The following is a 21,556-nucleotide window of genomic DNA, read 5'->3' on the forward strand; positions in this document are numbered from 1 at the left end:
AAACGCCGCCGCCGTCGACAACAGTTGTGGCCGTTATTTGTGTGACCTCACACAACCGCTGTCAAAACGCTGGCTACGTAATGGAACGGCTAAATGTCGTTGTCGACACTGTTAGGGGAGAGGCGGGCGAGAGCCCAGAGAGAGTCGGCGACACAGGCAGCAGAGGCCGGCAGGGCTGCGCGCATGCGCCGCAGCGGGAGAGCGGGCACGCACACGCAGTCTAGGGTGCCTCGGTGCCCTCCTCGCCCACCACTCCGCCATGCGCTCGCTCCCCGTGAAAGCACGCGTCCCTCGCCCTCGCACACTTTCACTTGCACATAAGTCGCGTTTGCTCTCCACCGTGCGTTCGCTCCCCGTGAAAGCCTGCGTCCTTCGCCCTTGCGCGCTTTCACTCGCACATACAGCATACAGCCAATGAGAGTTTTTTTCTATTGCCGGACGCAACCATCGAAGAGTGAGCCCTTAACAGCTTCACTGTAAAAATTAGACAATACAATTAACAGCTCTGCAGCTTTGCCAAGATTGTTTTAATAGCATATACTACTATTTCACAAGCAATATAGCAGAAGTGAAATTTCATTACAGCTAGCCAGTTGCCAGTTGACCTCAGGCTTTGGTAGGGTGCAAACCAATCCAAACAAACGCATTCAAACTTATGACTCCATCTGTGAACAGTTAGTGGGAACATTCACTGCTTAAAGGCCAACTGCAACGAAATTCTGGACCACATAAAAAGGCCCGTTTCAGATAATTTAAACGTACAGTAGCCTCTGTGGAAAATTTCACATTTGAAATGCGAGTGGGTGCTTTACAAAATTCTCCCCAAAATCTATTTTTTTCATACCACAACTAAAACCTTTAGCCTTTACCACTGCCCGGAAGTGACATAGTATTTAGACTGTATAGAACCAGCGCCCGGATCGCCTGCTTCCCTTGCTTGTATATCATTCCCATGTATCAGCGAACAGGTCCCACACATCTGCTAGCCACAGAGATAGTATACTCTGCTAGCTGCTTCATGTGCTGTGCCCTTGCCGTTGCGCACCTGCAAAGTTCAATGCGAAGTATTCTCCGAGACAAAACGGTTTTCTGTATCTCGTTGTCTACATTCAACAAGCAGAGCCTCGTTGCGTTCTGTCTCCGCTCGGAGAAGAAAAGCGCACTGGGGTGACCAAGTTAAAGGCACGGATACAGTCTGGTGTAAAGCAGACGTGATTCACGCACGGTGCAGTTACGCTATGTTGGCGAAAATTGGATACTCTACAGTCTAGGGTGGCTGGCGTGGGAATAGAACGTGTCCTATCTCATGCCAGAACCACTGGAGCAGAATGCTAGCTTGGCTGACTAGCAGCATACTGGCCTACATACAGTTCGGGTTCACTGAAGCGAGCGTGTTGCGAGTTTGTGCCTTCATTGAGTCTGCGTACTTGTGCGCTTGCACTGTGGCCACAACTGATAGCCGCGCTGCTGCAGGTCACGTTTAGCATGCAGGGTAAAATTTCAGCGATCTTAGCATCTCTGGCATGACATATCTGACTTCATCAGCCACTGCCACGCCCGCAGGAAATGCCGGACTCGTCAACCAATCAGACAAGTACCACCATCTGTAGTGAAGCATGACAAGTAGCTGAGGCCCAGCTGGACTCCGGCGGTGGTAAAGTTTCGCCCATATCACTCTGGCAGCATAGTATTCCTGCATGGCTCGTCACCGCATCTTCACCATGGTCGCTGCATTGCATTATCCTTCATGACAAATGTAGCATACAGTCCTGCGGACCGCGTTTCCGGCACTGTGTCGGGAAGGCTTTCATTCGTCTACTTCGACGTGTCCGTAAGGAGACCCGCGAAATGTCTCGAAGATGATACTTGACTGGAAATGATCACTCGAGAATACCATCCCTGAATACAACTTACCTTTGCTTTTCATGCGCCATCACGGCTTATAGTACTTATAGTCATCCCGAGAAAGCATTCGACGAGCAGATCTTGCATAGGTAAGTGACTGCTCGTGAACTGTAGCTTGTGCAGCTCCATAAAGTGCAGTTTACATGCTTTGTGCGTGTTGGCTGGTCTGTGTCACACTTGCCTGCTGCGGCATGGTGCACGCTTGCGCTCTGAAAGCTGGGACAGGAAACATGTGTTCGGCTTCCCTCTATGGAGCGTTGTACAGTGTAGACCACTTAAAACATAAGTCGTCAGAGTCGGGAATATCTGCACTATAAGCGGTACCCCACTATAACCAAAACAACGATTTTCAAGCCCTGCACGTAGGCAAAACATGTAGGCCACGCAGCTGCGCGTATCCGAGAATCGAAGCGTGCGACTGGGAGTTTTGCATCCGTTTAAATTTACGAACGTTGAAAGGTTAATGTCCAAGTACCCACGATCTTCGCATGAAGCAGACAAAGTAATAATTTGAAAAAATGTCTCAGTTTCGTCCGAAAGGCGAAGCATCAATTGCGATAGCAAAATTAGTAGAGAGCTATAAGGAGTAGAGATAGTAGTTTTATCGGCTGCATAAGCTTGACACATTCGCTTACTAACTGAATTAACAAGCATGGTGTCAACACGCACAAGAAAACAAGAATAGACTCGATGACCGCAGACAACCAGTCAAAATGCGGGCGTGGAGAAGCACGGCCGCCGCAGCGAGCGAAGGTTCGTTGCGGTCTATCGCTTCAACGGAAACTGAGCGGCGTAAGCACAGCGCATACAAAGGTCAGAGCCGTGTGGAGATCACTTTCAAGATACGGTGCGACAACACCAACAGCCGACCAGGCGCAAAGTACAAGAACGCATTTGTTGTCAGAGTAGAAGCCGCCCCCTCCCTTCCGCGCTGCCTTCCAGCTTTGCTCCTTTTGCGTGGGAGATTGGGTCGCCAGTTAGCACAGCATCACCCCCTCTCCTTCACTCCCATACCCCCACGGCCTTTTGGGCAACGAAAGTCGCGTTCGCTCTACGCTGTGCGTTTGCTCTCCGTGAAGGCGCGCGTCCCCCGCGCGCTTTCACTCGCACATACGGCGCGCGGCGACGCTTTTATCGCCCTTGGACTCATGCTCCACGTCTCATGCTCCTCCTCCACATCGCCCTCGTTGATCTCCTCTGCCATCGGTGGGCGCACCTCGTTGAGAAGCGTGCTCGCTACCGCCCTTGTCGCGAGATTTTCCCGTGGAAGCCGCATTATAACCGGTATTTCGTCTCACGCGGCTGCACTGTAAGCAGTATGTGTATACATGGAGTGCTATGGGAAAATTAACGGGAGTCCGAAAAGATCGAACCATATCCAGTCCTGCACTATAAGCGGTTACGTTATAAGTGGTCTATACTGTATACTGCACAGCCAACACTCGTGTTCGAGTATGTTTTCGAGCACAGACAGCCACACAATGTGTATGCATTCTTGCAGCAGCTCAAATCACATGTGCAATGAGAAAGCATGCCAAGAGAGACAGTCATTAAGTTACAAATGTTGAGCGAGAGACGCACCTGGGCACCTAGGCGCAACTCAGAGATTGGCAGTCATGTACGGTTCCAAAACTTTCCCCATATCCACATCATTACCACTCACCGCCAGGTGCACGTGTCGTATGCTTAGGCGATTTAAAGGCTGCTAATAAGAAAATTACACAATTACCAGCCCTGCGGCATTGCCACGATTACGTTGACACTAAGCATTTAAAGGCCAAGTGAAATTTCGTTGCAGTTAGCCTTTAATAACCATAATTAGGAGTCAATGAGACAGCATGAACTGTTTCTGGCACAGCACTGCTGTGCTGTCGCAGCAAAGGACACACTGATTACCTCTCTGCCAAGAGACTCACCTGTTTTTGGTGATGAAGCTCACTCAGTTCCTTTTGTTTTTCATCAACTATCCTCTGAAGGCGCTTCACCTCCTGCTCCAGAAGCCGCTTTTCAGCGAGCAGGTCTCCGTTCTCCTTTTTCATCATTAGTATTTCTTGCCAGTGGTCCTCAGCTTTACTCTGAGCAAGTCATTAAGGAAAAGCATGTGTCACAACAAGCTGCAAAAGACAACCATTTCAATTCAAAACTGCACTGTGGGTCAGAAACTTTAGCAGAGGTTGAGAAGGAAAGCAGTCAAGCACTTACGACTTGCACATAAATGGCTTCAGAAAATGTTGACATCCTAATAACTATCAAGAAATATATTAAATGAGGTTATTTTAGTACGCAATTTATTTACCAACTATGACTCATTTATCTTCTCCCAAACAAAACCAAGCTTTAAACAGTGCATTATATTCCACAAAGATAGCAAAACCACTAAAGTCTCTGCTGCTATAGGATACACTAACTGGTCCCACTGAAAAACTTCTTACCCGCAGAAGGTACACTAAGATTGCAAGTTTCTGTATGAAATTGGTGGCATGTGAGAGGAAAGTTTAACCGAACTATTTCTAGCGGGTAGTGTCAGTCTAGACTTTTTCTAGAGTTAGTAGAATGCAACTGCAGTAGGAGCACTGCACTAGTTAATAGGACCAATAGGGGTCCATTCACAGTTTGCAGAAATTAATGATGCAACTGCTCCAAAGAAAAGACTAATCCCTATAAACACAAACTGATGCTGCTGATTTTGATCTGCTGTCTACAATATAACATCCTAATGACACCATAACAAACAGCATCACCAATGTCAGCTGGAGTGCCAAGGGTGTTCAAAGTATGACAGGATGGGGCCCTTAACTTTTGCTCACGGAATTATTCAACACACTGCTCTTGGTATGAGGTGATCTATGATGAGAAAAAAAGGGAGACCTAAGGGTGCAGATGCGCAGTAAATTATATATTAAGAAAATTTAGGATGCTTGAATGGAGAGGACAATATTGTATCATCACTAAATAGCACTGAGGAGCACACGAAGCAAGCACTATACAAGCCCTGAACTGTCCACAGTATAATCTTGTCACTCTCCTTTGATGAAAAAAGGAAATTGTGAGCTATTTTATCTTGCAGGATATAGTAAATTTCAAATCACCTATTGCTGACTGGAACAAGTGATTGAAACAGTTCCTCACAGTATAATATAACTAATGAGCACATTCAAGATTCTCACGACTAAGCACTAGCCTAAACAAACTACAACATAACCAACAATGAAGTCAATTTGAATAGCACCACAGGTGAAAGTCACCAATTCTCAATCTCATCATGGCTAAGTACTGAGAACTGATGTTTACAGGGGGAACATCAGGAAAACCAGAATGCACAAAGTGAAGCCCCTAAAGTACACACAAAAATTTTAGCTTTATAATTAAGAAAATGTTTCAGCCAATTACAGAGCAAAATATATATATATATATATATATATATATATATCTTTTACCATTGAACGGCTTTACTTCTGGTGCCCGAGTGAAAGCCAGGCACTCAATGATACATCACTGGTTATGAACAGCTTGTACATAAAAATGGTGGCCGATGCATTGATAATTATATGGACTGAAATTATACAGTAACCTCTTCACATTTGTGCTGTGAAACAACACACCATTTGACTAAGTCTGCATAACCCACATAACCCATTGTGAAGCCTCAAGGTTTCAAACCCCATAGCTTAATTTTTTTTTTTTTTAATTAGGTCTGACAGTTCGAGAGCCAGAACCTACATGATAAGAATCCAGTTGTTCAAATATTCCATTGCATACTGTCAAATTCCACATTGTAGTTGATTTTCAGTGATTGTGTGCATGATATAAATAAGAAAAATCCTTAACTACAATTTAAATTTACCCGACAAGCATTTTAAACCAAATTAGTCGCATTATAACAAACATAGTCAAATTTCAATAGAAAATTAGCATTGGTAGAGCTAGCAGAAAATCCTTACATGTGAACATATCCATGTATGTACCTCAAATATGCAGCTTTTACTTAAAAAGAAAGAAAAAGAAAAGCACAAACCTGCAGTACAAAATGAACTAGTTTTCAAACTTTTGCCGCCAAGCTATAGGTCGTATGTTAACAATGTGCTATGGGCCCCCCAAAGTCTCACACTTTCACACTTTACATCTACCACCACAAGTGGAATGGAACCAACATTTAACAAAATAGGCAAACTTCGACCACCAACTAACGAAAAAGTGGCAAGGCAGACGAATGCATTCCCATTCAAACCGGTCACACAAAGTATACCTGCAATCTGTCTTGGCTGCCTATGACAAATATCATTGGCATCAAGAATCAGATAATTTAATGTTGTCACAGTGAACATTAAAGGCAACTGCAAGGTTTCTTGCAGTGCTATAATGCACATCTATTCCCTTATGTTATATTATGGAAATACCCCATTAATGTTGTTACAGAAGCTGCGATGTCCCAAATGTTCAACAGACCTTTTACAAGGCAACCAGATGCCCTTTTCTCCACACATCACTTCAGAACAGAAAGCAATGCATTATACATGCTTACTAGTAAAGGCACCTATCAATTACATGCGTGCTAATGCAAGCTGAAATGTCAAGACTGCAGACCAATATATTGCAGTAAACCAAAATGAAGTTCATCAGTAGCCAAATCTCCTTACTTTGCAAAGACTGATGGATGACCTACTTACTTACCAGTTTGTGCAACTAAATTGTGCTGTTAAATATAATACCAAAGCTACAGAGTTAAAAGAAAGCGAGGAAAGCATCTAGCTCAGTCTCAGAAATCCTCAAAACTTCTTTTCTTATTGCAAATAGAGAAATATAATCTTAAATGTGCCTCAATTTCACATAACTCCTCACTGTAAGGAAGAGAAACTATACAAGTGCTGCAATATAAATAACACAGAATCTATTTTAATCCAATATATCAATGCACAATAAATGCAGTAAAACCTCAAGATATCAAAGTGGTAACAGATTACAAAATAGCATGATACACCAATACCCTGATATAGAGGGCAATTGTTTTAGTGGTAACAGACGTTTTCTTTTTTTTAAAAAGACCAAAAAAGACAACAGCTGCAAGGATTCTTTCTTCAATGTTTGTTTCTCCAGTGAAGCAGACACTAGGGCCGCGATCTTGTAGCGATGCCTTTTCCAATGCTAATGCCTTTATGTGCTTTTGGCGCTTTGTCAGTGGTCAGAGCGACACTCCACCCACGTGATTAATGAGGTCAGCCAGTGGTGAGGAGTGGATGATACGACTGGCACAGAATCAAGTGGAAGGCATCACTACAAAATAGCGGCATAGATGGGCAGGCCGCCGTAGATGTCTGTTCATTATTCAAATAAAATTGACAAACTTGTTAATTACTTGTTTTAAGACCCCTATTGCAACAGCAGTATTGCAGGAAGGCGCTGCAGATGACTAAAGCAAGTTATGTGGTTCTAAAGGTGTCATCCGTTATTGGCATATTCACAGACAAAAAATCACCTTTTCCCACTTTGATTTTGAGATTGGGTGCAAACGACTGCTGGACGTGCTCCTGTGATATTCAATGCTCATGAGACACAAAGCAGCTCACTGCAATGGCCTGCTGAGGCATTCAATCCATCGTTGTGTGCCTGCACCGCAAGCAACAATCTGTTGCTGACCGACGACCTTCGTGAGATAAAACGGTGTGCAGCACACAGGCAGTGAACCCGTTGGCTTAGAAACCAAACCATGTGAGAAGCCTCATGTGGGCAGTGCTTCTGGTGCACTGCATCATGTGGGCAGTGCTTCTGGTGCACTTTGTGTGACCTGTTATCGAGTAGAACAGGTGAATTCTTGTCGAATATCTCAACAATAGATGGCGCTTTGAAAATCATGTAAATTGCTTTAGCCACCTGCAGCACCCCATAGAATACTGTCATTGCACTGTAAAACCAGTCATTTACAATTTCAGTTAATCAGTGAGCAGACTGCAATGGCTGCTCATCCATCCATTGTCCACCAAAACCGCGAATTAAGAATGGTCATACAGCTGAAGCCACCCACAGTCATTCAGTGCATTATGACAGTGACGGAAGTGGTAAGAGGGGTGTCAACATACTGAATGTATTGGACGATAGACTTTCACACAGCTGAGTAATGCCCTATGATTTTACACAGCATTCTCAAAGGGGGCATTTCTACTGTTTGGCGTTGGCAACTATTTGAAATATCTGGATTCAATATATGCAGGCTCTTCTGTATTGTTTATTCAAATTTGAATGAGCACTTTTTACTTATATATAAAATTTAATGACAATATATGATTCAAAAAGCCATTTGCCATGTCGGGAAAAAAGTGGTTTTAAATTTATCTGCACCTCCTGTGACTCATGAAGCAATACACATAATACAAAAAGAATTGTAAGCAAAAAGCCCTACATTGAAACTGAAACTGTGTCGGGCAAGCTAGAGGTGCTTCTCATGAAGTCAGTGGAGACAAAAGAAAAAAGAAAACATGCATGCACTGGGAACAAGAGCACACGCTACGGCATATTGAGTTATATTAAATCTACAACAAATTCTAAACAGCTGTGTGACAGTTATTTTGGCAGAAAAGATACAGTCGAATGTGAACATAACAAACAAACATAATGAGCTATTGAATATAACAAAGTAATTCTAAAATTAGCTTTTTTTTTTTTTTTGCCCACATTCAGCATGTATGCCTGTAATAAATATAGGCTAAAACAAAGCTATTTTCGCCTCAGATGGTGACTTCATTATAAAAAGGCTCAACTGTAAAACAAAAATATTGCGTTACAAAGGACATGTTGCTGCTGAAACGTTTATGCCAGCAGATGAGTTCAACACAGTCGCTCAAGGCACATTTGTTTACAGACAGGGTTGCAGGAGGATGTCACAAATGGCACACACAGGGTGCCTAGTGGAAATCATAGCTTTGGAAGACACAGACTGGGAATGTGTTTGCCAATCTTTGAAAATAAGTGGTGAAAAGGCGCCATATAGTGCAACTCTCAGTTGCACTATATGGTGTACAAGAACAAAGTGCCCAGCATAACTTACTAAACAAATTTCATTGACAACCTATACACTTTAACAAACTCCCGGAGATGCCCTTGTGCAAAATTACTAACGGCTTGTCGAGATTATACAGACAGCGCTGGCCATACCACTCCCCATTTCTTTCCTTATTTTATGCTTGAAAGTCAAATTTGACCCTAGGATTATTGTCTAGCACATTATAACATTGTTCTGATGCTTTTGTACAAATTTTTTGGTACAATGTTACAAGACATAGGAAAAATGGTTTGAATCTGTAACTGAAAATAGACATGATTTACCCAGTTTAAAATATGTAAAAAATAAGCAAGCAAACAAAAACTTATGCTTGTCAAATTAAGATGCCTGGAAAGTCTAAATTGACCACAAGTTAATGGTGCTTTCGTTTTGTTTTCTTTTATTGCTTTTAGGCCAAAGGTAGGGGTGAAAAGGCATTAAGTATGTCAAAGGAACAGGCTTAGGGGAATAAAGCCCGAGACCATCTGCTTTTGTCAATTTGTTACTACATTATGCACTATGTGGTAACTTCTACTCAACGCAATGTCGTGCATTTGTTTCCGGGACACAGCAACTGTATTTCAGTGAAAACAAAATGCAAAATTACTCTCGCACTAAATCTTAGTGCACATAAGGACCCCTGTGGTCAAAACTGATTCTGAGTCCCCCCTACACAACTATGGCATCCATTTCTCACAGCATTCTGTGACTTCTGGATGCATTTATGTAAATAGAAATTTCCATATTATAACATGCAAAAAAGTGTGCAACTCGTGCAAGTTCAGCGTGACTTTTTAACAATTATATTCATATAACGGGTCCATCAAAAATTTTTTACAGATCTAACCTACCACGCCTACATGCAAATGCAGATGTGCGAATATACGTGCATCTGCACATGCACAATGGGCCAGCTACATTTCCATCATCCACATCTATTCATCACTGCACAGAAAGTTCGACAAATGAAACATACTTTATGTTTCCCGTGATAAAAATCCTGCTCCAATTTTACAGGAAGATCAGTAGCAACCAAATTGTTGTAGTCGTAGTCTCTACATGAGCTCAGGGACCAATCACTTGAGCTGGCTGTAAGAAAAAATAAAACAATTATGTAAAAAATATTCTAATGGGCTTTCATTGCACTTTGCTTAAAGCATCGGAATGCCTAGTGAAATCAAAACAATGTAAGTTAAGTGCTCAAAGCTATGTGATTTCACATTAAAATTCCCTTGAAGTGATGTTGAACACAATGGTAACGAAATTCAAACTAAGGAAGAAAGCAAGCTAAAAGAGCCGAAATTTGTATTATAATAAGATATGGCAAATATGCCACAAGTCCTCATTATTTATCATGTATAATACCATTTGCAAAGCGCACTATGGTTTCCTTCCACTAGCGGACACTTTAACTGGTGGCCAAAACATGCATCACTTACATGCAACAGATTCTGGTGCTCAACTCAAAGTAGCAAAAGACAAAGGTGCTACTGTCATTACAAACACCATATAGACGTGAAAAGGGCATGCAATTTAGACAAGATTCGTTCAGACTCATTTACTATGGAGTTCTGGCCATACTAGCATGCTATTCCACTACAGGAGCTTTACAAAAAAGTTCAAAGAAACCCACTGGGATACAAACATAATGCTACATGTAACGTAAGAAAATGAATGAGGCAATTAAGCATTAAATTAATGAAACACTGGTGCCCCCGTCAGCAACAGCACAACAAAATCAATCAGAACATACATATGCAATGTGGCAAGCCAAACTCAAAGAAATAGCGAGCAACAGACCATGCGTTTTCCCCATGGTGGGGTTAAAACGATCTCCAGCCATAGTGAGCCTTCTGTACACACTGTCCTGGTCAGCATGCACCTAAAGAAACCAAGACAAAAAAAAGGAGAAAAAAAAAACAACCTCTGGTTTTCATGAAAAAATACCACCAACAAGCAAAAAAAAAAATGCTATTCAACGTGTACAACCAGTGCAATTCATCATGCTGCCCTCAGCGTTTTAATAAAGCTATCCCAGAAATATGTATAAATAATGCACACAAAAGACAAAACGAAATGAAAAACAATTTGGTTCACAGGAAAATGTATGAACACATTAGTTATACTGCCTATGTATGTGCCACAATTTCCAAGATGGATATCACTATGGTAAATAGTAAGTAGGGGCAGGTGTGTTTGTGCATGGTGGCCGTGTTCTATAACCCTACAAAAGGGCCATCTTGTCCACTATGCTGCTGTTTAACATCATTAGTATATTACCTACGAGGTGTGTTAAAAAGAAACCGAACTTTTGCTATAGCACCTTTACTGCTTGTGGTACAACATTTTAAGTGCTGTCCCCTTCAAAGTAGTCCTCTCTACTAGCAATGCACTCTTCCCATCTTTTCTTCCATTTTCGCATTGTCCTGGATCTCGTCTACGGTTTGGAAACGACGTCCTTTCAAGAGGGTTTTCAGCTTGGGGAATAAAAAAAAGTCTGCTGGGGCTAGGTCCAGAGAATATGGTGGGTGGGGCACAACAGGAGTGTGGTGTGTCGCTAAGTAGCTGCGGACAAGGAGCGACGCGTGAGCCAGGGCATTGTCACGATGCAACATCCAAGCCTGATTTTCCCACAATTCAGGCCTCTTACTGCGCACAGAATCTCTCAAACGTGATTCCCTGGTAAACTTCTTTGTTTACCGTCTGACCATGTGGCACAAATTCCTAATGGACAATGCCTTTGCAGTCAAAAAACAAAACCAACATCACCTTCATTTTTGACCAATTCATGCGTGCTTTTTTTGGACGAAGAGAACCCTTGGCCACGCACTGCGATGACTGCACTTTCGTTTCAACATCATAGCCAAAAATCCATGTCTCATCACCTGTTATGATGTTCTTAAGAAAGTTTTCATCATCACTGGCAGTGGCGAGCAGTTCCTGGCTGATTTCATTACGGGTCTGCTTCTGTTCGTCAGTCAACAAATGCGGCACGAATTTTGCACTGACACGACGCATCCCAAGTTTGTCACTCAAAATTTCATGACCATGATCCTGCGCTGATACCCACTTCGTCAACGACTCCTCGAACAGTCAAACGACGATTTCCACGAATTACAGTTTGAACTCTCTCGACGTGGTCATCATCTGTGGATGTGGAAGGTTGTCCAGGCTTGGGATCGTCACCGACTGACATTCTTCCGTCTTCAAAACGCTTGAACCAATCATAGCACTGCGTGCGACTCATACAGTCCTCCCTGTATGCTTGGCTAAGCAACTGAAATGTCCTTGTGAAAGTTTTTCCAAGTTTGCAGCAGAACTTTACACACACACGCTATCCTTCTAATTCCTTCATTGTCACTTTGGCACCAATCCGAAGAACAGCTTGTTCATGTGCTCACTTTAGCGGCTATAGCTTGCCAACTAACGGTCAGAGCGAAACGCGGCAAATGGCAGTATGTTATCTAAACCTGCCACTACATGCGCTCAGTAGCCGCAGCGCGCTCCCTCTGCCGGTTGGCGCGCTATTTCAAAAGTGCGGTTTCTTTTTGAACACACCTCGTATATGTCAAAGTTAACTGATCGATCCAAGGTACCGCAGAAATTGCACAAGGAGTGGCTTCACCTAGAATTCACCCTATTTTTCCACGCACCAGAAAGAAAGACTGCATGCAAATTCCAGAGAAAAAAATAAATAAATAAGAAGCAAGTGCAGCGTGGCATATTCACACACTTTAGAAGCTCACAATGTTGGCCAACAAAGCCAAGAATGCAATTCTATTCCAATTCTATACTATATAATCTTTTTCATCTTCCTTAGGGCTCCAGTATTGCACACCTGTTATCCCTACGGTTGCTCAGCTTCAGATTTGATTTTGAAGAACTGAATGACGTTTTTTGGCAATATTTTTCTGACAAAGTTTGAAAAATTTCAATGTTTTCTTCACAGTCTACATTTACATTTGGTATTTTTTCCCCACCATTACCAATGCCTTTAGGAGCTTAAAGAAAAGACTTGATAAACTATGCACACAAGGAGACATGAGAGATACATAAGCATTTTTACTTGTGCATCCAATGTTTCTAATGAAGAGCTTCAGGATTAAACAATGCAGCCATGGTGGTTCAAACAAGCAACATCTCTGACACTTAGCAAAAGGATGCTGCAATAGTGCAAATGCAACTAGGTCAGATTAGCACAAAAAAAAAAATCCTACTGACTTGCTGCAGCAACATACAGTGCCCTAAAGACCTTTAGGAAAGCTTTTGCAATATGGTAAACCTTGCGATGCAACATGACCTGTTGTAAGTAAACCACACTACAATGGAATCACATTTATTGGCATGTCTTTAGGGTTCCATTTTAATTTTCTTGGATCCTGTGCACAGCAACGAAACAATCGAATGCCAGACATTGCCAAATAGCTCTACATAAGAAAAAAAAGAGAGAACACTTGCCACGTGAGCAAAACTAGAGTAAAATTTATTATTTTTTCAGGTAAATTAATATGCCCTAGATTTTTTCCGGCAAGTGTTTTTCGATTTTATCAGTTTTAGCTGAAAATGGAGAACCCGAATCACCATATTCCAGCCAGTCAACAAAGCAGATGATTAGGGTGGAACAGCACTAAACAGCCAGAACTGCACAATAACATTTGCACATATCCATACATTTTAATATTCTTTCAAGTTTGTCACCAGCTGCATTAGTGCTAAAGTCTCATAGAGCAATTGCATTTCATTATTTCATTTGTACAACAGCACATTTGCCATCAGTAGTTCTCTCATTCGACTGATAGAAGAAAGAAAATGGTTATTAGAACCTAAGGCAGGCTGAGCTAGCCAAGCCCCTGAAATTTTCTAGCAGTTTCAAATGAATACCAATATAATTTAGTTGCCATTATCTCTAGTTCACCTTTTCAGTTTTTTTCAAACCAGAAACTTTAACAGACACACAAACACAAAAAGGAGCTGTAAGTATTACAGTAAAACCTCGATAATTCGAACTCGGTTAATTCGAAAATTCGGTTAATTCGAAGAATTTGAGCGGTCCCGTCATTCTCAATGCAAATTCTACCGGATAATTTGAATGGCCCGCGCGGCTCTATTCGGATAATTCGAAGCTTCCGGCTAGTAGCAACGTGCGGCGGTGAGGTTAGGGCATTCCGTACAGTCGCCAACCGATTTTCCGAGCTCGTGGGGACTGAAAAATAGTCCGCAAAACTCGTTCGGCCGAAAAAAAAATTTATTAGTGCGGCTTAAAAAAAACCTCTAATAATGCCCTGCCTCATACTACGCTTGGAGGGGATCGACTTGCTTGGATTTGTGCAGCAATGACGTCGTCTCCGTGTACAGTCGACACGAACGTCACCACGTTGGCGATCTCCGCCTAACGGAGTTCACCATGGAGATCCAAGAAGCGAGCTTCGCACCGCTTAGCTCTCGTGAAGGTACAGGAAGTAGCGCCGATCACTGAGACATGGGTCTCCGAGACACCTGCTCAGTGTACACGCCACGTTCAAAATAGCAACCGAAACTTGAGAGAAGAAAAAAAAAAGACTCACTGAATTAACAAGCGTGGTGTCAGCGCGCACGAACGAGCGCGGCCGCCGCAGCGAGCGAAGGTTCGTGCGGTCTATCGCTTCAACGGAAACTGAGCGGCGAGAGCACAGCGCATACAAAAGGTCAGAGCCGTCTGGAGATAGCTTTCAAGATACGGTGCGCGCGAGAAACCGCTCCGGTGCTAAGTACGCAGTTGTCAGAAGGCCTCCAAGATTGGCTAGCGTGGCTCGGAAAGAGCGATTTAGTCAGCAAAATCGAACTTTGGGGTCTCAATTCGTCCGAAAAATTGGGTGCGAAAATGCATGAACTCAACGGGAACCCTGACGGTGCATTTTTGAAATCCAGAATATCCAGCAAGTCCAAATTTTTGGAGTCAAGCACTACCACGCCCGCTTTTGCGGCAGTTATCGATTCCGTGAACATCGTCCGCAACTTTGTTGAGTGCAGTGCGGGTGATATTTGTATGCTACGTTTTTTGAGCCAGCTGGAGAGCATGGCACTAGGAGCGGCGAACCAGTGCGCCAAGTAATCCCGCATCGGTGATTATATTGAGTAATTTTTCTCGGACATGGAAAATAAAGGTGATTTCTTTTTGCGGCAAGTTCTTGCTTGTTTTCTTTTTTTTACCATTCATTTCGGTTAATTCGAAAATCCGCTTATTTCGAAGAATTTTTGCGGTCCGGCGACCTTCGAATTATCGAGGTTTTACTGTACAATATTTTACTTTTTTTTTTAGCACCTCAAATCTCCTTGGCCCTTCCACACTAATGGCAGAGTGTGGCATTCCAATTTCTTTTACCCAGTTTTCACATACTCACATGGATGCCCCTATGTGTAACATGAGTAAGTGAGCCACCGAGCTGTTAGAGTGAAGCTAGACAAGATAGTGAAATGAACACTGCAATTCACTGGACAAGCAGTTTTTACTGCATGACCACTCAGCGCACACATAAATGTCAAAATAAAAAAAAGTGAAACACAGCATGGCACTTACAATGAAAAAGAATTTATCCCTGTGAAGCATAACATCAAAAAATTATAGTTCTTTGCTAAATACTTGGCAGGAGGAAGAAGCACTCCTCACACATCTGTGAATATTTCAATGTTGCATATTTTCATTATTTCACACATTATGTGTTAGTTTAATAATTAATTCACTGTTTCCTGTTGTCTGTTCTTAGTGCCTTTATTATGTGATCGTTTAACTAATACTTCATTATTTTCTTGTTTATTAGTACACCAGATCCCATCCATAAAAGCAGACTCGCTAAAAATGGATAAATTTAGTGCTTTCTGTATTTTACTGAACAACAGCAGTTCTACCAGTTAGAAAATGGGCTGATCATGTGCATTATTTGATTCGTCCAACTTTGGTTCAAACACAGCACAATATAACTTTAAAAAAAGGCCCCCTTAAGTCATTTACTGATTAAAGCAGTTAATGGCACAACAACACGATTGTCGTGAGGATGACTAGTGTTATGATGATGATAGCAACAACACAACAATGACAGGCAATGACAGCACAATGTTAAAAAAATTTAATTATGGAGTTTTATGTGCCAAAACCACGATCTGATTATGAGGCACATCATAGTGGGAGACTCCGATGTCAAGCTATCATTGTCATCATTATGGTGTAACAAAGTATCACTGTTGTCATTAACGACTGCAAATCATGACATTTGCAGCATGCAAGTCACATGATTCTTCAAAACCAAGGGGAGTCGCTCAGCACTCTTCCCAAGTTCTAAGGCGTCCTTCTCAAGATGATGTGGGAGCCCTTAAACGCATTGAGGAGTTGGGTGCTCTTAACAGCTATTCACAGTAACTGAGTTAAACAAGTGAACGACTTACTGCCGAACTGCCGACAGCAAATTTTGCTGTTGCCCACAATGCACTTCAATTATAAGATTAAGCATTCTCATGACCAATAAATCGAAACTGTTGGGAAAATAAACCTAAGATAACCGTGAAGTTGTGCTTCTCATCTTTCTTAATACTTTTGGCCCATTGAAAAATTCAGTCACTATATATATATATATATATATATATATATATATATTGTTAATGATATAGACTCTTAAATTAGGTGTGCTTACATTCATTTAATTCATTATGATAGCAGCAATGAACAATATTTCCATTGCCATTCTTTGTGCGATTGAAAAACTTGAGCCATGCTTTATTTGATGCATGTGCTTGTATTGGTATGTTTTATCGTTTCAGCATACTGTTCTAGCCACGGTTTTGTTCATACAGTGCTTTCTTGCAATTTTTATTTCCAGAGATTTTTTTTATATAAATAGATTTTGAATAAACTGCACGAAAAATGTATGATACTAAAACTAATTTATGGCAAAGTGATCACAAAAGACATAGATCACGTTCCCATAGACACAAAAGTCAGGAACAGAATAAAAAGTGTGGTAATGAGTAAAAAAAAGAAAAAGAAATCTTGGAAAAAGAGATGACGCAAGCAATACACACAAGCTTACCAACCAGCCTTAAAGCTAGGCATCCACACATGGGGCAGCAAAAGAGATGTCAGACATACCACCATGTTGGCAAGGACTAGCTTTGAAGGTAGTAGGTCAAGCAGGACAATCTCCATAGTAATGCTATATTAGCCACTTACTGTCATCAGCGTTTGAACACTAGTGACATACTATTTACCTTGTAAACAGTTTAAAATATGCACGTCTGACATCACACAGATGCATGACAATGTTTGTTGACCACTGAGTTGCAGTTTAATTCATGAATGCTGATTGCAGCATTTTGCAAGAGCTCACTAGGAGTTGTGGGAAGTGATTAAAGCCATACTCCCGCCAACAAACCACCCATAAACATTAAAAAGAAGGTGAACATCAAACATCAATGGATGATCTTATAAGCACAACCTAGTGGTTTCAAGCTTGTGACATGAGCTCACCCTGGGCTAGCCACAAGATCACATTGCTATTTACCAAAAACACAGACCACGTACCTTCACAGCCCATTAGAACCATTATAAACTTTTCTCTGTATAGAAACTTTGTATTGAAAGTCAAAACAAAACTATTTCTATACTGAGGTAAGTTCAGCATCAAAACTAAATGGGAAAGATGACTTATATATGGAACAATCCAGTATTTGTGCTGCAACACCACTGTGGGTGTTACACCTTATCACTCTCTGCAGAACAAATTCAATTTATGGAACAATCCAGTATTTGTGCTGCAACACCATTGTGGGTGTTACACCCTTATCACTCTCTGCAGAACAAATTCAATTTATGGCAGCCTAGCACAGACAATGTTGCCACCTCTCCCTCCTCCATCATTATATGCACATTTTCTTTTTTTTTTTTTCATTGCATACAGTTCTTACAGTACATTAAAGTCTGCATCTCTTCGGTCAAAGACCAGCTCTCAGACCAGCCCATCACCTCTACTCCCAGCAAGCAACACCATTGTAGTCAGCAATTTATGCTACATTTCTGTTAGCAAGATTGCCTGAAAACCATGTAAATGAGACTGTAAAGATGTGCATGTCGTTAGTCCATACTAACATATGATAGTCAACGTAAACCATACTGAAAGATTAATGTCTTGTTTTGTCCGCATGTTCATATTGCATAAGCCATGTTAACATCTTTGTCAATTGGCAAATGATATAGCTGTTCCAATAACATCCCCTAATTTACCAATGAATCATATGCCGCAACACAACAGTAGCTAGCAGTTGTGTCACATGAAACTATATCACTTTTTCTTTCACATTTTCTTTTTTTACAAGGCATTCTATAATCGGCAATGCACTTAATGACTTTTGTTCTCCTCACACAGCTAGGAAAGCGAAAAATGAAAGTATGTGACCTGCCTAAGGCTTATCATGATTAATCAGCAAAAAAATTATAAAGTGTAATACAGCCTCACTAAACTAACACTTAGAAAGCCATTATCGTTACGCTGTTTCCTCCTAATAAAGTTCATTTTAAAACATGTTTTCATGACATCTACAACTAAACTTTTCAAGTTGCCCAGTCGATAGAACACAAATGCCCCTTCAAACCTTTTTACAGACAAAGGTAAAATGAAAAACTATTACACTACTATATGCATAATTTTTTTCTAAGCTGTAAGATATTCAATCCTAGCACTTCCTGGTAGAGCTGCATTTTGAACTTATCCAGGCTGTCAGATCAAAATGCCCATCTTGAGACCACCACTGCAGCCAGAAAGTATTGTGAAATGTCAAGAAATACGAAACACGCTGACACTCAGGCCAGAACAGGATGGGCACCCTTCAACTTCTACAAAACAAGAGCACACAGTGTGATATCCTGAATTAGTCCACATGTCACCCAAATTCTATGTACTACTACTGCACCAGACTGATATTTAGAAGCACCACCCGTCTCACCTGGCGCAAGTCTCTTCGTGGCAAGTCACGGTCTGAAGACAGAAGACAGTCTGCCTTGCCATGCCCCAAGTTGACTGACTGGGACATACCAGGTGGCTCATCAGGAGCACCTGGAGGGCACCATAATTTAATTACACATATAACAAATGGTAAAGCAGTAGTACTACTGTTTGTTTACCATCCTTCTCTTTTATTTTTCCTAATTTCTTTCCCATGCCTTTTACACTGACTCCACAAGAAGCCTTGCAATTTCTGCAAGTTTTTTTTTTTTTTTTTTTTTTTTGTCTTCTTGTCCCCTGGAATTATACTCAATGGCTTAGCATCCACAATGCGAACTGTTTTATTTTTATTTTTCCAGCACACTGTAGACATGAAATTTTCACATGGGTTGATGCAAATTTTCAAGCCTGTACAGCCACTTTTTTATTTTGTCTGCCTTCTAATGGTTTGAAGCAAGTGCAAAGGCAAACAGGGCAATAATCCAGCTAACCCAGTAACTTCCAGTTAACCATTTACATGCACATTTTGTCATTTGCAGTTACCATATATAACTTCATGCAATTTCACTGAACTTAAGGCAGCAATCAAGCTACAAGTGCACATACAATAGACTTTAGCTCATAAATAAAACACTGTGGTCTTACTTACTGCAAGGTCACACTGCTTGAGAAATGAAAGTAAAAATTGTATCTATGATAAGGGTAGAAGTATGCAAAGGCTTTTGACCTACATATTTAGTAAATAATGTTTGCAGATATTTTTTACGGTCTGCATCGTTTACAGCACAAGAAGTTTGCCCTCATTACATTCAGTTTAGTGCAAGTAGCTGCCACTAATGACACACTGCTAATGGAAAAGATTTCCGTTTCACTACTGCATAAGCAAAACACTTGTTACCACTGACCAGCCTCTTTGCAGGGCACTAGTATCCTGTGGGCCACGCAAAATACAAGTAAATGAAATTGTATTTAATCTGCAGAGAAATTTAGAAATGCTCGCTATTCCATTATTATACCCCTATTACTTGACAGCTGGCAACCTGAAGCTAGAACTGCAGACATAATCAAAAGATGCAAACTGGTTTGACTAGTGCAATGCAGACATAACAAGTGCAGCGCCCTAAAGCAGCAAATTAATATCGCTAGCAATTAAGCTCGATCGACATTTCCATTACAAAGAGCGTGGAAAAAACGAGAAAACTTGCGCCCGCTAACTGGGGCGAGCCAAGCACACAAGCATCAACACTTCATGTATACGTTTATCGAGGCCAGCTATTGAACTCTAGCCAAAACGATTGCTAGAACGAAAAAGAAAAAAAAAAAAAAGAGGGAAAAAAAGGGGACAGAAAGGCACTATAATGGCAAGACTATAGGATCAACAACAATCTAATGCATACGTGCGAGTCCGTTGTACACTATCCCAGAGCTGTTCTCGAAAGTTGTTCTACTTTCGACGTCACGAAAGCCCACGGCAGGGCAAACACAAAAGTTCAGATGCAGAGTTGTTTGGCCGAGGCTACAAGGCAAGCAACCGCCACCACAAAATCAGCGATCCTGCTGTGTCCATCGCGAAGCATGGTGCAAACAGTAAAGTTGAGACAGGTTTGAAGTAGCCAAACTAAAGATTAGCACGGTGAAACTCGCACTCAGTTACAGTGTCCAGAGGAGCACGTATCGACAAACTAGGACACCATACATAAGTGATGAAAGATAAAAGAAGCTGAACTACTAATATTAAATCGCGAACTTTAGATATCAAACTTAATTAAAATAACAAGTTTCTTACCTGAATTTTTGCCTGCACCGCCGAGAAACATGATGGGGTCTCTTGTAGGGTTTGAGATCGAATGTGAATTTGCTACCCAAAGGCAGTCGACTACGCTAGTTGAAGGGCAACACCGATGTTGTAAACGGTCGCAGCTTGCCTAATTACAACCTTAACTCGCGAGATCATCTTAAGGATACAGGCTTTGAACGATGATCCACCGCGAAAGTTAACGTGGTTATGTGTGGGCACCTCTCGACTCAACTATGTGAGGAGTGAATCCAAGTCCCCGCATACCCGCCATGTCAGCTATGACGCGGCAGCCAATACTAAAGCCCCCGCAGGACATGATCATTAATAGGACGCATTTATGCACGCTCTACACCTTCAGCAAACGGTAACTGCAGTCCTCACGCAACTACACACGACGAATAACCACCGCACTTGCACCTCAAAACGCCAAAGCACGGAGCGGCTAAAACAAAAACCAATCTAAAAAGTCAGTGCACGAGCCGAGCCTCAAGACGAGGAGAGAGGGCATCAACTAAATAGGCAACATACGCAGACTAAATGTAGCATATTATTTATACACACATATACTTCGCTAATATTTGCATAAATATAATACTATATTAAGTATTTATTAAGTAAATAACGGTCTTTTTTTTAAATGCTGGTTTGTCCGCTATGTGGTGCTACAGGCATTCCGAAACAGAAACCAACAAAGGCTTTCCTCGATCGATACATCCTCTCGAAAGGAGCAGACCAAGCGCAAATGAAGTAGTAGCACTAAAACGAAGCTATTAAAGAGGGTTCTCTTCCTAATTTTTGCATGCTGCTGAGTGGTGTGAGTTAGAATAGTTCCTGTATTTTTCTTCGTGGTGC

General features: G+C 41.6%; 1 protein-coding gene across 1 annotated transcript in view; it reads right to left on the bottom strand.

Annotated features, from left to right (window-relative positions):
* LOC119436498 (disks large homolog 5-like) overlaps nucleotides 1-21,173 on the bottom strand; it is a 123,146-nt gene extending 101,973 nt beyond the window's left edge. Inside the window, exons 1-5 of the mRNA XM_037703358.2 lie at nucleotides 20,693-21,173; nucleotides 18,908-19,017; nucleotides 10,739-10,820; nucleotides 9,915-10,027; nucleotides 3,822-3,980 (exon numbers count right to left, since the gene is read on the bottom strand). Of these exons, the coding sequence (XP_037559286.1) occupies nucleotides 3,822-3,980; nucleotides 9,915-10,027; nucleotides 10,739-10,820; nucleotides 18,908-19,017; nucleotides 20,693-20,723 (495 nt within the window). The 5' untranslated portion in view covers nucleotides 20,724-21,173. The remainder of the gene's footprint in view (nucleotides 1-3,821; nucleotides 3,981-9,914; nucleotides 10,028-10,738; nucleotides 10,821-18,907; nucleotides 19,018-20,692) is intronic.
* Between the last annotated feature and the right edge of the window lie 383 nt (nucleotides 21,174-21,556).

Source organism: Dermacentor silvarum, chromosome 1, assembly GCF_013339745.2.
Source record: "Dermacentor silvarum isolate Dsil-2018 chromosome 1, BIME_Dsil_1.4, whole genome shotgun sequence".
In the NCBI taxonomy this organism is placed as follows: Eukaryota; Metazoa; Arthropoda; class Arachnida; order Ixodida; family Ixodidae; genus Dermacentor; species Dermacentor silvarum.